Source organism: Schistocerca gregaria, chromosome 7 (assembly GCF_023897955.1).
Source record: "Schistocerca gregaria isolate iqSchGreg1 chromosome 7, iqSchGreg1.2, whole genome shotgun sequence".
In the NCBI taxonomy this organism is placed as follows: domain Eukaryota; kingdom Metazoa; phylum Arthropoda; class Insecta; order Orthoptera; family Acrididae; genus Schistocerca; species Schistocerca gregaria.
In genome coordinates, this window is record NC_064926.1 from 191,473,067 (window position 1) to 191,491,019 (window position 17,953).

The 17,953-nt window shown below is 43.0% G+C and overlaps 1 protein-coding gene across 1 annotated transcript in view; it reads left to right on the forward strand.

The window, feature by feature from the left end:
• Positions 1–17,953, forward strand: part of LOC126282058 (lutropin-choriogonadotropic hormone receptor-like) — an 800,001-nt gene that overhangs the window by 230,464 nt on the left and 551,584 nt on the right. Inside the window, exon 2 of the mRNA XM_049981496.1 lies at positions 4,370–4,441. Coding sequence (XP_049837453.1) covers positions 4,370–4,441 — 72 coding nt within the window. The remainder of the gene's footprint in view (positions 1–4,369; positions 4,442–17,953) is intronic.

Below are 17,953 nucleotides of genomic sequence, written 5' to 3' on the forward strand. Positions count from 1 at the left end.
TCCATCGGTCACCGAATCTGTTGTTGAGAAGCGTACGAACACTTCGACTGAAATGTGCAGGAGCTCCATCGTGCATGAACCACATGTTGTGTCGTACTTGTTAAGGCACATGTTCTAGCAGCACAGGTAGAGTATCCCGTATGAAATCATGATAACGTGCTCCATTGAGCGTAGGTGGAAGAACATGGGGCCCAATCAAGACATCACCAACAATGCCTGCCCAAACGTTCCAGAAAATCTGTGTTGATGATGTGATTGCACAATTGCTTGCGAATTCTCGTCAGCCTACACATGTTGATTGTGCAAATTTAGAATTTGATCAAGTTGGAATGAAGCTTCATTCGTAAAGAGAACATTTGCACTGAAATGAGGATTTGACACATTGTTGGATGAACCACACGCGCAAGTGTACCCGTGGAGGCCAATGAGCTGCTGACAGTGCCTGCACACGCTGTACATGGTACGGAAACGACTGGTTCACCCGTAGCACTCTCCATACAGTGAAGTGGTCAACGCTACCTTGTACAGCAGCAGCTTCCCTGACGCTGACATTAGGGTTATCGTCAACTACACGAAGAATTGTCTCGTGCATTGCAGGTGTCCTCGTCGTTCTAGGTCTTCCCCAGTCGCGAGTCATAGGCTGGAATGTTCCGTGCTGCCTAAGACGCCGATCAGTTGCTTCGAACGTCTTCCTGTCGGGACACCTTCGTTCTGGAAATCTGTCTCGATACAAACGTACCGCGCCACGGCTATTGCCCCGTGCTAATCCATACATCAAATGAGCATCTGCCAACTCCGCATTTGTAAACACTGCACTGACTGCACGTTCGTGATGAACACTAACCTGTTAACGTTACGTACTGATGTGCTTGATGCTAGTACTGTGGAGTAATGAGTCGCATGTCAAGACAATCACCGAAGTCAACATTACGTTCCTTCAATTGGGCCAACTGGCGGTGAATCGAGGAAGTATAGTACATACTGACGAAACTAAAATGAGCCCTAACATGGAAATTAAGCGTTTCCGGACACATGTCCACATAAAATCTTTTCTTTATTTGTGTGTGAGGAATGTTTCCTGAAAGTTTGGCCGTACCTTTTTGTAACACCCTGCATATGCTAGAACATGTTCAAATCATGTCCATGTAGACGAAGACAGTGACGTGCTCGACGTCTTACCGCTCTCGTTATGTTACAGGCTCCGTTCACCTCGTTGCGCACAGTTACACGGCCATTTTCACTTCACTGCTGTAGTTGTGCTACAGTCTCAGTTGCAGGACCATAGACGAGTTCCTTGAGGCGACCCCAACTCTAGAAGTCGAGAGTGTGAAGATCAGGAGATCTGGCAGGTCATGCAACAGGCCCTGCACTACTTATCTACTTGCGGATGTGAGCAACACTGAGATACACTCTTGCCTCCCTGCTGAAATTTGCAGGGGAAGCCTCGTGCATAAAGGAGTGGGACATCATGAAGCAGGCCACCCAATTCATGTTCCAAAAACTCTGCCAGTCAAGCTGTACGGAGTGACATGCGATCGTCCACACCTCGCCAACTGTTCACTACAAAACGACGTTGCTATCCTCGAACTGTAGATACGCGAGGACTCTCATACGTCATATAAAATTAATTGTTGGTAAGGCGGGTACCAGGTTGAGATTCATTGGGAGAGTCCTTCGAAAATGTAGTGTATCAACAAAGGAGGTGGCTTACAAAACACTCGTTCGACCTATACTTGAGTATTGCTCATCAGTGTGGGATCCGTACCAGATCAGGTTGACGGAGGAGATAGAGAAGATCCAAAGAAGAGCGGCGCGATTCGTCACAGGGTTATTTGGTAACCGTGATAGCGTTACAGAGATGTTTAACAAACTCAAGTGGCAGACTTTGCAAGAGAGGCGCTCTGCATCGCGGTGTAGCTTGCTCGCCAGGTTTCGAGAGAGTGCGTTTCTCGATGAGGTATCGAACATATTGCTTCCCCCTACTTATACCTCCCGAGGAGATCACGAATGTAAAATTAGAGAGATTAGAGCGCGCACGGAGGCTTTCACACAGTAGTTCTTCCCGCGAACCATACGCGACTGGAACAGGAAAGGGAGGTAATGACAGTGGCACGTAAAGTGCCCTCCGCCACACACCGCTGGGTGGATTGCGGAGTATAATTGCAGATGTAGATGTAGGACGTGCATGTTATGACCGTTCATGACAACCGCACGACTAAAGAGGCTCTCATTCGTGACCAGCACCCGACGACTGAACAGTGGATCAGCAGCATGGTTCTCGAGTAACCACTGACAGAATTTCTTATGTCTATGGTGGTCTACAGCTGTCAGCTCCTGTACCTTCTGCCGAAGAAATGAATGGGATTGCTGTCTCCGAAGCAGGTGCCATACAGCTGATTGAGGGACACCTACAGTGGCACTTATACGGCGGGTACTTATTATCCGGATCTTCACCTACCATGTCGAGGACGTTCTCAACACCCACTTCATCCAAATGAGAACGACCTAACCTTGGTGCACCACGAATGCCATATTTTCTTAAACGCCTGTTCAGAAATGGTTCAAATGGCTCTGAGCACTGTGGGACTTAACATGTGAGGTCATCACTCCCCCACACTTAGAACTACTTAAAGCTAACTAACCTAAGAACATCACACACATCCATACCCGAGGCAGGATTCGAACCTGCGACCGTAGCAGCAGCGCGGTTAGTGACTGAAGCGCCTAGAACTGCTCGGACACAGCGGCCGGCTAAACGCCTGTTCACCGAAATGAAATTCTGATGGTTTGGTACTATTTTGTTTGGAAACATTTCCATGTACTGTCGTCTCGCTGTTCGTGTATTGCGCCGTAAAGGATGCCAGTATTTGGGAATTCAGTGTCTGAATACGCCATCGCACCGACAGAATGAGTGTATGTAGTACGTCTGGTGCCGCTGAACTACAACAGCGCCATAGAGTATAACGGACCACACCGAAGTCAGGTAAAGAAAGGCGAACACGACACGCCAAAAGCCTGTACTGGCATATGCCTGCCTCAAATAGCATTACTCATCATAATCTTAACTCGGAAATAAAGCAGTTTCAGGCAAATCTTTATTTATTGTTTTACTCTTATTTTGTTGCGTACATTACACCCACAATGTGTGTACAGTTACTTTTGAATCACCCTGTCTAAACAGTAGGCTAAAATATTGAAGATTATTCCCTTTCTTTTCGGTATCCTGTAGTTCAAATTCACGTGTGTTCACCTTACTATAAAAAATAGTGAACTCAGAAATAATATTTAACTTAATTAATACAACACGTAATAAAATGTTAGTGCTGTACATTATAGTTCGTTAAAATAACGTTTTGAGAGATCTAAATTTCCGGATCCTCTTCTTTTGAGAACATCAATGATCCTGTAAAACTCTCTATGAGTATGCTCCAAGCTTTGCATCTGACGATTCTCTCCATTCAGAATGACGTGTCGCGTTATTTTTACTGGGAACTCTTCAGTTCAATCATAAAGCTATGCTAGAAAATGCATTAAGCCCATGATCTAAGAAAATTAAAATACAGTATGAAAGGAGGGTTGATAAGAGAAATCATACCAATCATTTACAGTATTTAAATGTAAGAAAATCGCTTATATTCTTATTTGATCTTCTGCTATTAAACCGTATATACGTTTACACACTTTTAGGTCTCGGAATTTTAACGGTAAACCTCACAGTGATTCACAGTGCCTCTCTTGCAGTGTCTACCAATGTAGTTGGCTGACCATCCGTGACGCTTTCGACCTTACTAAATGAACCAGTAACGAAAAGCACTACTTTCCTTTGGATTTCCTCTATTTCATCCACTGATACTATCTTGTACGCATCCCATACCGACGAGTAATATTCAAGTATTGGTCAAAATATTTTTCGAAAGCTGGCCCCTTTGTGGATGGACTTCATTTCCCGAGGATTCTTTCAGCGAATCTCAGTGTCGGCCTTACCTGCCATTAATTTTATGACGTCTTTCCAATTTAAATCATTCTGTTCACATACTTCTAGATATTTAGCAGATTCTTCGGCTTCCAGTCATTGTGTTGACATCGTGTAATCATACAATAACGGGCCTTTCTGACCATTCATACGCAATATGTCACATTTGTTTTGCGTTGAGGGTCAACTGTCAACCCCTAAAACAGTATCGATACTCTGCAGGTCTTTCCATACTTCGCTACAAACGGTCTGATCACCATCGGCAGGATCACGTGGTTTCATGTGATGAGACAGTGGAAATATGGGGTCAGCATTTGGCGAATACAGACTTTCTCTTTCCCCTATGTGTGATCACACAGTTTGCACACTTTTCATAAGCGTTTCTTTGTGTTGCAGGATAATGACTGACAACTTCCTGGAGGCGATCAGACCGGACACCTTCGACTACACTCCAGGCATCAGAAGGCTGTGAGTACCCAGCGCTTAACAAGCGCTGTTCTCAAACATTTTTAGTAATTGTACTCGGCTTTACTAAAGTATTCGGTTCCAAAATTATCATCACATTCGAATAAATGTATTCAACTATCTTCTTGAGAGAAATCTGTTACCAACAGCTCACTTTGGCCGCCCCAAAGTGTTTCTATAACGAGTTGGAAAAATGTTGTATAAGGGGCGTTTAAAAAGAAACGAGCCGGAGGCAGAATTACAGAAACCAGTACCTATATGTTACAAGTATTGACCCTGGCTGTTGAGACACTTATCCCACTTTGACACAAGGCGGTGAATGGATAAAATTCCCAGGGATGTGATGTTAACCAGTTCCGTATGTACAGCTGGATGTCGTCGTCCGAGGTGAATCCCTTGCCCCTCAGAGCCATTTTAAGGGGGCCAAAAATGGCGTAATCACATGCAGAGAGGACCGGAACGTGGCTGAGAATTTCCCATTTGAATTTCTGCATTAGTGCCGCGACTGTGTTGACCGTATCAGGCTTTTCATTGTCCTGGAGCAGAATGACCCCACGGGTGAGATTGCCTGGTCGTTTTGAATTGATCGCTTGACGAAGGGTGGTCATGCGTCGTAAATTGTGAAAGAAACAATTGGTAACACATATCGTTCGCCAACCTTTATTACAATAGCACTATACACAGATGCGTGTTGCTACCCATGCCCAAGTGTACACATCACTTCGCAGAGATGCTCCACATAATGACGCATCGTGCGTTGGGACAGCATGGGTGGGCAACAGGGTGTGTGAATCATGAGCTATGTTTACCCAAACAGGCAGACAAGGTGAGGACTACTGACGTTATTACGTTACTCATCACAACAAAAGTAGTGACATGCAAGCACAGCGGCAGACAATAGCTAGTTTACAGTGTTTACTAGTTTAAGTAATTTAGCATTCGTCTTAATTTGTTGTTAGTGTACTTTACAGAAGAAACCATCAATCACTGTTTATGCCTGCTAAAGTATAACTGGATTAGTTTCACATTCCTGATGGGCTGTACAGAACATGTGTCAACGAATGCATGAATCTGAAGATAACCAATGCTTATTTGAAATCGTATTCTGTGATTGCGACTAAACCTAAGAAAGTGTATAATAAGCCAGTCAGCTTATTGTAGAGGCAAAATGTCTTTTTCCTTCAGTTATTACTTACTTTTAATGTGTATATGGTTTTCTTAGTACTGTGTTTATTCCGTTCTGCATATACTACCGTGAATTAAAGTGTCATATGACCTTACGACTTATCTTACAAGAAAGATTAAGGAAGGCAAACCTACGTTTCTAGCATTTGTAGACTTAGAGAAAGCTTTTGACAATGTTGACTGGAATACCCTAAAATTCTAAAGGTGGCAGGGGTAAAATACAGGGAGCGAAAGGCTATTTACAATTTGTACAGAAACCAGATGGCAGTTACAAAAGTCGAGGGACATGAAAGGGAAGCAGTGGTTGGGAAGGGAGTGAGACAGGGTTGTAGCCTCTCCCCGATGTTATTCAATCTGTATATTGAGCAAGCAGTAAAGGAAAGAAAAGAAAAATTTGGAGCAGGTATTAAAATCCAGGGAGAAGAAATAAAAACTTTGAGGTTCGCCGAAGACATTGTAATTCTGTCAGAGGCAGCAATGGACTTGGAGGAGCAGTTGAACGGAATGGACAGTGTCTTGAAAGGAGGATATAAGATGAACATAAACAAAAGCAAAACGAGGATAATGGAATGTAGTCGAATTAAGTAGGGCGATGCTGAGGGAATTAGATTAGGAAATGAGACACTTAAAGTAGTAAATGAATGTTGAAGATTAGGTGGGTAGGTCACGTAACTAATGAGGAGGTATTGAATAGGATTGGGGAGAAGAGAAGTTTGTGGCACAACTTGACTAAAAGAAGGGATCGGTCGGTAGGACATGTCCTGAGGCATCAAGGGATCACAAATTTAGCATTGGAGGGCAGCGTGGAGGGTAAAAATCGTATAGGGAGACCAAGAGATGAATACACTCTGCAGATTCAGTAGGATGTATTTTGCAGTAGGTACTGGGAGATGAAGGAGCTTGCACAGGATAGATTAGCATGGCGAGCTGCATGAAACCTGTCTCAGGACTGAAGACCACAACAACAACAACAACACCATGACCAATTTTACAGTTTATTTGTTACACTAGCTGCTACCAAGCATTCCCTGTAGCAGTGTCAGCCTGCTCAGTTCCTGGGGTTGCTACAGGACCCCATTCCCCTCAGAAGCATGTTTCCATCAACTAATGAAAATTTTACGTACCACTACATTTCCAGACACATAGAAAAAACAGCATAAGCGTTAACGACTCATCTTTAGCCCACCCTAAAGACAAAAATCAACAACACAAAATTGCACATGCACATCTGTCCATTAAGTTTTCAGTTAGCGTGTTCATTGTTCCAGCTTCGAGTCACGTACTTTGCCGCACGATGCCTCACGACACACATTTGCCCTATGAGATCAGATAGCTATACAACCGCTTGACCATATGAATTATGTGCTGCCCTATAGACTCCTACACGAAATGTTAATGTTATTCCACAGTCAGCCATAAATAACCGGCGATATTCCCTTCCGTTCGCCTCTTCACGAGAGCCGTTTATCACTTTCGCGCTGGGAATTAAAATCCGTGCAGCGGTAATTAGTTCTGGAGTCGGCCACCTGCTCCCCCTTCGCTTGCCTCACAGTAATGACGTCACTTTATTACCGTCCCTCATCGAGCTACACGTACGCGGTTAAACTGCGGACACATTTCTTCTTACACCGATGGTATACGCTATTAATAGAATTTAATTTTACACTGACCGTGCACCTTTAACAGCCAGGCGGCAGGTTTGCACAGAGAATTGAAATTTCTGGATCTTTAATGTTCCTTTCGAGGTACTTCGAATATTTCGGGTAGCGCCATTACTGTGATTACAATTTCTGCTATCGCGAGACAAAATTTTATTACTCTTTGTCACTGATTCCATTACGTAACATACACTGGTGTTGCTACGTTATTTAAACCAGTTCACACATGTTCGAAGGGTATGATATTCAGATCTACTCCCGATCACCAGGATTTGCTGCCAAGAATCGACTGCCAGGAACAAGTCACTATTTAAGTTAACCGATTCATTTCATTATCCTTTACCGTTGTCGAGTGTTCTTACACTTACCCTAGGAAATGCAGATTTAGTTTATTACAGGAAACAAATAGCATGTCTGACGTCTCGACACTCCCGATTTTAACACGATGCTTTGTAAATAAAGTCTGTATGTCTTTTATGGGTGACACTACGGCAGAGTAACAAGTATCTGGAAGAAATTAGAAATTATAGTCGATTTCTTACAGTATCTACTATCGCAAGAGTATCAATAGAAAGTGTTCATTTTATGTGCTATATTATCTCCCGTCATTCAGTAACGTTACAGATTGACCTGCATTACGATCCATCTATGCATTATAAGTTTCGTTTAACAGGGTGTGGCAAATTCTAATCTTCAACAGCTGTTACATCGTTTCGATATACAATTTCATACGGGCAACAGCAAATACAATAAAATTTATATCAGCTATGATGAAGCATTTAACACATACGTAGACCAATCCATTGTTCGTGTTCCATCAGTTCTGATTTCAATATCCTAATTTGTTAATAAATAGATTGGTGCATGCAACAAGCATTATTATTAAGACGAACTGGCTCTGAGCACTATGCGACTTAACTTCTGAGGTCATCAGTCGCCTAGAACTTAGAACTAATTAAACCTAAGTAACCTAAGGACATCACTCACATCCATGAACGAGGCAGGATTCGAACCTGCGACCGGAGCGGTCGCTCGGTTCCAGACTGTAATGCCTAGAACCGTACGGCCACTCCGGCCTGCCATTAAGACGAACTATTACTGCAAAATCTTCTAGGATGCCAGAATGATTTACGCATATGATCAAGCCGATACTGCTCAGAGAAATGACATTGAAAGAATCGAACGAAAGCTGTCAAAATCCCTGGGCTTACTGTCCACCTGCTGCAAAATGAATCAGCTGAAGCCAAATCCTTCTCAGAGGCAGACGTGTGTATTCCACCTGAAGAAAAAGGAGGCTACTAGAAACCTGCAAATTATCTGTGGAGTAACTCTGCAGGAACACTGCACAGTCCCTCAATATCTGGGGCGGGGATTTTCTTTGGATCGAGCGCTGATGTTTAAGAAATGTTGCAAACGTTCCAAGCAGAAAGTAGGTGCATGAAATAATGTGGTATGGAAGATCGCAGAAACAACTTGGGGGTCGCAGCCAGGGACAATAAAAACATCCGCACTAGCCTTGTGATATTCTGTGGGAGAATATGCCTGCCCTGTGTGGTATCAGATTTGCCACTCTGGCATTGTGGAAGTAGCTCTTAATGAATCATGTCGCATCATCACAGGCCGTCTCCGCCCCACACTTCCGGAGAACCTGTGCTGCCTTGCTGTAATAGCACCCCCCAGACATGCAAAGGCTTTCGGCGGCCAGGCTACAACATCTGCAGCTCACTTCATTTTCCTTCACAAGCCGCCACTACCAAGACTTAAGTCAAGCAATTAAGCTTCATGGCGAATTTATGGTTATGAGTTTAGTGTTATCTGCAACTCATAACCATAAATTCTCCAATGAACTCAATCAGGCACGTGTATTAGTTTTTGACTTGATTCTACACCATTTCATGTAGAATATACTAATTCTGAATAATGACCATCTATTTTATACGGCCCGTATTGCCGGATGTTAGAGATTAGATATAGACTTGTTCCTGAGTTCAGTCATGACCATTTGTGTGGTAAGTCAATAAGATGTCCATGCGTTATAACCATAACTAAACAAGCGCTTAACAATTACGTCTTAAAAACTTCTAGTGGTAATAATGACGATGTTGGCTTTATATTGTTATTCCCACTCCTAAGTTCTTCTTAGGTCATTAAACTTCGTGCTTAAGCACAAAAATTTTCCTAGCTAGGCCATACCTCGTAAGCACATGTCTTCCTGATGTCGTGACCGATGAATACTTCATAAATGTTAATATGGTCAATTTAATTACGTTCTGCGCAGGTTAACATATACGCCCTTTCCCTCAGCTATACCTATTTTTCACTTTACTAGTAAATTCAAGCTCAGAAGTTAAGTTGACGTCTTGTTCCAACAAGTACCCATCACACAGTTTCCGCCTAGGCGGGCCTCATGACGCTATGGTCAGTTCCAGTACAGCACTCGTGGCTGCCGCATCGCGTTCGCGAAGTGGGGCTGAGGCCGTTTCAGGTACGTTTTTACAGTCTGACGGTAATTTAGGGATTTGTAGTTTTAGCTTGACGATGTCCACTATGGAAAGACGGTTGTTGTTGTTGTGGTCTTCAGTCATGAGACCGGTTTGATGCAACAGTCCATGCTACTCTATCCTGTGCAAGCTTCTTCATCTCCAAGTATCTACTGCAACCTACATCCTTCTGAATCTGCTTGGTTTATTCATTTCTTGGTCTCCTTCTACGATTTTTACCCTCCACGCTGCCCTCCTATACTAAATTGGTGATCCCTTGATGCCTCAGAACATGTCCTACCAACAGATCCCTTCTTCTAGTCAAGTTGTGCCACAAACTTCTCTTCTCCCCAATCCTATTCAACACCTCCTCATTAGTGATGTGATCTACCCATCTAATCTTCAACATTATTCTGTAACACCACATTTCGAAAACTTCTATTCTCTCCTTGTCCAAACTATTTATGGTCCATGTTTCACTTCCATATATGGCTACACTCTATTCAAATACTTTCAGAAACGACTTCCTGACACTTAAATCTCTACTCGATGTTAACAAATTTCTCTTCTTCAGAAACGATTTCCTTGCTATTGCCAGTCTACATTTTATATCCTCTCTACTTCGACCATCATCAGCTGTTTTGCTCCCCAAATAGAAAAACTCCTTTACTACTTTAAGAGCAAAGACGGTAGTTACTGTTATTATGAAGAAGGTTGCGTTATCCCGACTGAAACCTAGGTAAATTCTAGGCAAACAGTGCAACTGAGGCTGTTAATTATTAAAATTAAAATTAATGTCTGGAGACTCCCCGTTCGGCGATAGGATGTCAACCTGATTTTCACCCGCCGTACAGCCCGGCAACAATGAGTATTGGTCTGAAGTCCATTTGTTTTCATAGCAGAACTCCTTTGTTTGTCATCTGCAGCATCCTTACCGCACAGCGGTACGCCGACGATATTCTACGCCATGTTTTGTTGCCCGCCATGCAAACCATTCTGAGCTTACATTTCGTCAAGATAAAGTCCGCCCGTACACGGAAAGAGCTGCTACTGCTTGTCTTCGAGCTCGTCAAACCCTACTTTAGTCAGAAAGGTAGTGGAATTTTTGACAATTATTGGCAGTAACCTCCAACCTGCTCGGGATATAACGCGCCAATCTGACATAATCTGACACGACATCCTTCAAGAGGACATCCAACAACTCTATCAACTGCTTGTATAAAGGCCAAATGTGGAATCTCTTTCTAATCAATAAAACATCCAATTTTTCTGAAATTATGATCAGTTCTTTACCTTTATATGTACCGGGTGATCAAAAAGGTCAGTATAAATTTGAAAACTGAATAAATCACGGAATAATGTAAATAGAGAGGTTCAAATTGACACACATGCTTGGAATGACATGGGGTTTTATTAGAACCAAAAACATACAAAAGTTCAAAAAATGTCCAACAGATGGCGCTTCATCTGATCAGAACAGCAATAATTAGCATAACAAAGTAAGACAAAGCAAAGATGATGTTCTTTACAGGAAATGCTCAATACGTCCACCATCATTCCTCAAAAATAACTGTAGTCGAGGATAATGCTAATAACAACACTGTAAAGCATGTCCGGAGTTATGGTGAGGCATCGGATGTGGTCTTTCAGCATCCCTAGAGATGTCGGTCCATCACGATACACTTTCGACTTCAGGGAACCCCGAAGCCCCGGACTGAGGTCTGGGAACCTAGGAGGCCAAGCATGACGAATATGGCGGCTGAGCACACGATCATCACCAAACGACGCGCGCAAGAGATCTTTCACGCGTCCTTCAATATGGGGTGGTACTAATAAAACCCCATGTCATACCAAGCATGTGTGTCAAGTTTTACCTCTCTATCTACACTATTCCGTGGTTTATTAAGTTTTCAAATTTATACTGACTTTTTGATCACCCGGTACACCCCCTCTACTGATTTCCGTCCCATTCAAATAATTAGTACATGGTGCGTCGCCTTCTTCCTTAGTAATCTGTAGTAATAGTGCCATGGCTTAGGATACCATTTGAGCTAGGACGATCGATTCAGGATGACTTCACGCTCTAGGGTGCCTACTGCCAGTTCCTCTGCAGTCGTAAATTCATAAACGCTTCCTCAGCAGTGGCGGTGTGTATTCTCCGAGGATGTCTTCCAGCAGGTAGTGGCGGTGCGTGGAAGGTGTGGTCAGGCATGGACCCTGCGACCCCTCAGCGGCGAAGAGCATTGTTGTGACGGCGGCAGTAAAAAAAGGGTTCAAATGGCTCTGAGTACTATGGCACTTAACATCTGAGGTCATCGGTCCCCTATAGAACTACTAAAACCTAATTAACCTAAGAACAGCACACACATCCATGCCCGAGGCAGGATTCGAACCTGCGACCGTAGCAGCCGCGCGGTTCCGGACTGAAGCGCCTAGAATCACTCGGCCACCGCAGCCGACGCGGCGGCAGTAGCTCCCCGTTCAGCGAAACACAGCAGTGCAGTGCCCTTGTGCGGTAATCATTCCTCAGTGGTGCTGCGTCAGACACTGACATGATACGCCAGTCCAAGTACGGGACGTGATAAGCAGTACTGACAATCACTGACGGATGAGTAGCGTAGACTGGTGGCTGTTCGGCAACGGGTTGGGAGCAAGGCAATCTGACGCCTCCCCCTGGAGGCACTAAGAAGCTGTTTCGTATCACCCTGAAGGTGGACCCACCTGGATGGCGCTATATCACATCCCGGAAGCCCATAGACCACCAACTAACACAAGCTGGATGCAATCATAGCTGGGTGACGCACATCCGACCGTCGGCCGACGTGGAGAACGCCTCGGCGTTGGTAGCAGTCGAAGACAGCTTACTGCCAGGTCTGGACTGCGAGTGTTAACGGTAGATTTACTCACCTCTGGTCACGAAGGGACTTTGTTGGTGCAACGTCAGGCAAGGCTTAGGGTAATTCAGCTCGCTATTGTAGCAAACTGAGATCTGGTACGATGCCGCGTCAGCAATATTCAGGCACTGACAGCGGAATTTCATGGGCAACTAGCTCTCTCTCCTGACCATAGGACCTTAATTCAGTTCACAGGAGTGCTGTCGCAATAATGTCATCATAGCTGTTAAACATTAATATTTGCAATAGCCTTTTAAAATAAAAAGTAACGCGTCTTTTGATTCTAATGTGAGGTAAATCTGTAACATTATTGAAAATTGTGGGGATCAGTACTGAAGGTCTTGAGTTCAATAGCCGACAGTCCAAGGAGTTTTATGTGTTACGTACCACTTCTGTCACATCAGTCAGCACTTTTTGACGTAAAAAAACCCGAGCTGGATCGTGGACGTCGTCGTCAGTCCCTAACCTTACACACTGCTTAATCTAAATTATCCTATGTACAAACACACACACCCATGCCCGAGGGAGGACTCGAACCTCCGCCGGGATCAGCCGCACAGTGAGCTGGATCGTGGTTCGTTTCCCACGATTATTCGTTGGCCCCCAGGGAGTGGCTGGACAAAGACAGTTCAAAGATAGCATCAAGGCAACGGCATATCACCTGCAACAAGGCCATGTCTAGCAAAACACTGTGCCGTTAAAAACAATCTTCAGGCAGATGACAGCTTTAGCTTTTTCTATGTATAATGTAACATAAAAATGGACTTAGTTTATCGATAACGTTCGCCCAAGTCGATCACATAAATCATCTCTTGTAACTTACTGTTCCAGTTCCACATGTGTTCCGTACTGTGCTGTAACCCCACGTGGAAGAGAGTTGCACACTATTTTCACAATTCATTGTGTCAATATTTAGTTAACCATGCTTATGTTGAAAAAGAATATACAAGATTTGAAAATAAATATCAGAACTGTTCATTTTATACAACAAAAAACAACTCTACCTTCTATAGATGGATTTATAAGTACACGAAAGGAAGAAAAGATAGTAAATAAAATTTGACAAATAAAATACTCACTTTTTGCTATAAAGCCTTCCCCTGTAATATATCACACAAGGACGACGTTCCTTAAACCCATTATGAAAAATTGTCATGGTTCAGGTTTTTCGTAATATTCACAAATGGTTCTAAGCAAATGGCAGGGTGTTTCTTTCAACAAGGTTAGAGTCAGCCCATTGTCCACGCACTGCTCAGCTTTGATAGATTTCTGTTTCTAATTGATGTGATATACAACTTCAACGTTCCTTCCCCTTTTCGACGTAAGTTGGAAGACTTACAGATATTTTCGTGTTACCACACACACAGAATAATAAACAAGTTCTTGTTCTGGTCTTCAATTTGAATACTGGTATGATGCAACTCTCCATACTAATCTATCCTCTGCAAATCTCTCTGCGTAACTTACCACTATCCACATCGATTTTAGCCCGTTTACGGTATACACTGGGGAGACAAAGGTCACGGAATACCTCCTACTATCCTGTCGGAGCTCATTTCGCCCTCAGTAGTGCAGCAACTCGACGTGAAATGGATTCAGCAAGTCACTGGAAGTCCCTCGCAGAAATATCGAACCATGGTGCCTCTTCAGCCATCGATAATTTCAAAGGTGCTGGCGTAGAGTTTTGTGCACGAACTGACGTCTTGATATGTAGCATAAACATTCCATGGGATTCATGTCGGGCGATCTTGGTGGCCAAACCATTCGCTCGAGTTGTCCAGTATGTTCTTTAAACCAATTGCGAAAAACTGTGGCCTGATGACATGGAACGTTGTCATCCATAAACATTCCGTCTTTGTTTGGAAACACGAAGTCCTTGAATCCCTGTAGATGGTTTCCAAGTAGCCGAACGTAACCATTTACAGTCAATGATTGGTTCAGGGTGTGGAGGGGGAGGAGGAGGAGGAGGAGATTAGTCTTTAACGTCCCGTCGACAACGAGGGCATTAGAGACGGAAGATCGGTTCAGTTAGACCAGAGGACCTAGTCTGTTCCATGTAAACAGAACCCACATCATTATGAAGCCACTAGCAACTGGCACAGAGCTTGGGTCCATGGCGTCGTGGGAACTGCGCCATATTTGAACCCTACTGTCAACTGAAATCGGGGACCAGGCCACGGTTTTCCAGTCGTCTGAGGTACAATCGATATGCTCAAGAGGCCAGAAGAGGCGCTGCAGGCGATGTCGTGCTAATAGCAAAGGTATTCGCGTCGGTCATCTGCTACCATTGCTCAATACCACCTAATTTTGCCGCTCTGTCTTAACGGATTCGTTCGTCGCACGTCTCACATTGATCCATGCGGTTATTTCATGCATTGTTGCTTGTATTTTAGCAATGACAGCTCTACGCAAACGCTGCTGCTCTCGGTCGTTAAGGGAAGGCGTCGACCACTGCATTGTTCGTTGTGAGAGGTAATGCCCGAAATTTGGTAATCTCGGCACATTCTTGACACTGTGTTCTCAGAATATTGAATTCCCTAACGAATTCAGAAATGGTATGTACCACGCATCTAGCTCCAACTTCCAATCCACGTTCAAAGCCTGTTAATTCCCGTCGTCCAGCCATAATCACGTCGAAAACTCTTACACACTAATCACTTGAGTACAAATGACAGCTGCGCCAATGCACTGTCCCTTTATACTTTGTGTACGTGGAACTACCGCGATCTGTACATATGCACATCGCTATACCATGAATTTTATCACCTCAGAGTACAAGTAGTAGTGTCCCTCTGTACTGTTAACCCAACTCCTTCAACCCCACACTTCTTCCCATTACCCACTTGATAACTTTTAATGCCTGAGGATGTGTCCTACCAACAGTTACCTTTTTTAGTCATGTTTTCCTATAGTTTTCTTGTTCCCCAATTCTATTTACTGTCTCCTCATTTGTCATTCGATCCACCCATCTAAACTTCAGCATTCTTCTATAGTACCACATTTCAAAAGATTCTATCTTCTTCTTGTTAGAATTGCCCATCGTCTGCTTTTCACTTCCATACAAGATTGCACTCTAGCCAGATAAATACCTTCAGAAAAGACTTTATGAAACTTAGATTTATATTTCATGTTAACAAATTTCCCTTTTTCAGAATGCTTTTCTTCCCCCTATTACCTGTAGCATTTAAGATCTTCCATTCTTTTTCCATCGTCAGTTATATTTCTACACAAGTAACAGAACTCATCCAGTACTCTCAGTGTCACATTCTCTCCTCTAATTCCCTCAGTAACACCCGATTTAATTGCAATACATTGCATTACCCGTTTTCTACTTTTATTGATACTCAGCCTACAATCACTTGCAGAAAACAGTATCCATCCCTTTCAACTGCTTTTCCAAATTCTTAGCCGTCTCTGACAAAATTACAATGACAGTAGTCACTCTATAGTTTCAAAACGTGGTGCAAAATTCCATATAATGGCTACACTTCAGACAGTCTTGCAAAAAAGTTAGTCTCGCAATACCAATGACATATCAAAATTTTTATTCAATAGTAAAGACAAATTGCAACCCTTGGCACAGAGTGGTGTACATAAAATTACTTGCTGGCAGTATGTAAAAGTATGGCGGTCAGTTAGGCAGAGCTGTGGCAGCTAGGCTACGTAAACGTGAGAGAATCTGGCGGTTTAGGATCATCTTTTAGCAGAAAACCATACATGTGACGTAGAATTCGACGTTCCACATTCTATCAAAAAAAGCAGAAAGATTACCCCACTGGAAATAATGGAAATGAACAAACATATGACACAGAACGCCAGCCTAATATTAAATGATCAGACTCAGTTTCCATCCCTTGTTAAATTAAGTTTTCGTTACAAATACTAGATTCAAAAGGTAAATTCATTTTACTTTTCATCATTCGATATATTTATCTCCACATGGAAACTTTGTTTACCCCTCCTTTTTTCTTTTTTTAAGTTAAAGTAATTATTGTAATATTTTCTTATGTAAACACTTTATCAGTTTTGTATCTTCTGTACAAATAGTGTTTTTGTAAGTCACATAACATGTTTATCCGCGTTTGTGACTTCAGTTGTCACCTGGAAGATGGCGTGAGAAGCCCCAACCCGCTTCGTGACAAAATAAATATAATTTTCAAGAACATTATTATCATGTTCTACCAAGTACCGACGCAAAATTCAGTTAATGTTAAAAAGATAAGTCTTCCATGGAAGTTAAGTTATTCTTCAATATTTTGACGAACATTCTCTCACAACTATCTCATTGCAAAAGATTTTAAGGTGGTTATTATTTTTTATTATTTATTTTAATGAATACGCTACAGCAAGCCTGTGTTACAAGCATGTAAGCACCTCTAATAGTTCGACCATTCTTTTGTATGAGCCACCTATTTTTCACTTTTGCTTACTATAGACTTAGCAAAATAGCCAAAAATTAGCGATACAGAGGAGACATCATGCTCTTTATTCTAGATAATGACCTCATTTCTTTGCCGAAGAGAGTCCACCACTTTCCTCAGATATGCCACATTCAGCTGTAACCATAAATTGATGGCTAGATGCAACAGAGCTACCAAATGCGGTTATGTTCATTTCTAAGTTTGTCGCTCCCTCGCTAGTATTCCCAGATATTTCTATAGGATGCGGATTAGGTGGCTAGACGAATAGCGAAGGCGCTTTTCGTTACCTTGAGAGATGGCACTATTAATAACATACTCGCCATGAAGGTACAACAAGCGGCAAAATTAGTTCACGAAGAATGTTGAATTAAGTACCCTGATTGATATTCGAGGTAGAATTAATGAGCGAGTCCAAGTCACGGTACGATAAAGTCCCACAAAACATCAAAGAACGATGTTTGGCCTTTTAACTACACACTCCACACACTTTGGGTTTAACGCCTTATTAGGCCTTCGATGCACTTCACGCTTTGCATTTCAGAAGAAGCAAAATCGCCATTTGTCGGACGACAATGCATGCTTCTAATCTGGTGTTGTCCAGTTTCTGAAGGCGTGCTGCTGTATTTATCGCCATCAGTGATGGCCTTTTGCGAGGTGCTCGACTCCAAAAGTCCAGTGCAAGCTATTTCCTTCGCGGCGTCTGCTCGGAAAATGATTCAGTTGGACAGGTATTCACTGACGTTAGCAGTTACTGTCGGGATCGAAACTTATTGCCGTTGACAATGCATGACTCATCTCTGGTCGCTGTTGGTTACGAGCTTTTTACCACCGCTGCTACTACGACACGTTACATGACTGCAAATGATCCTTGTCGAGA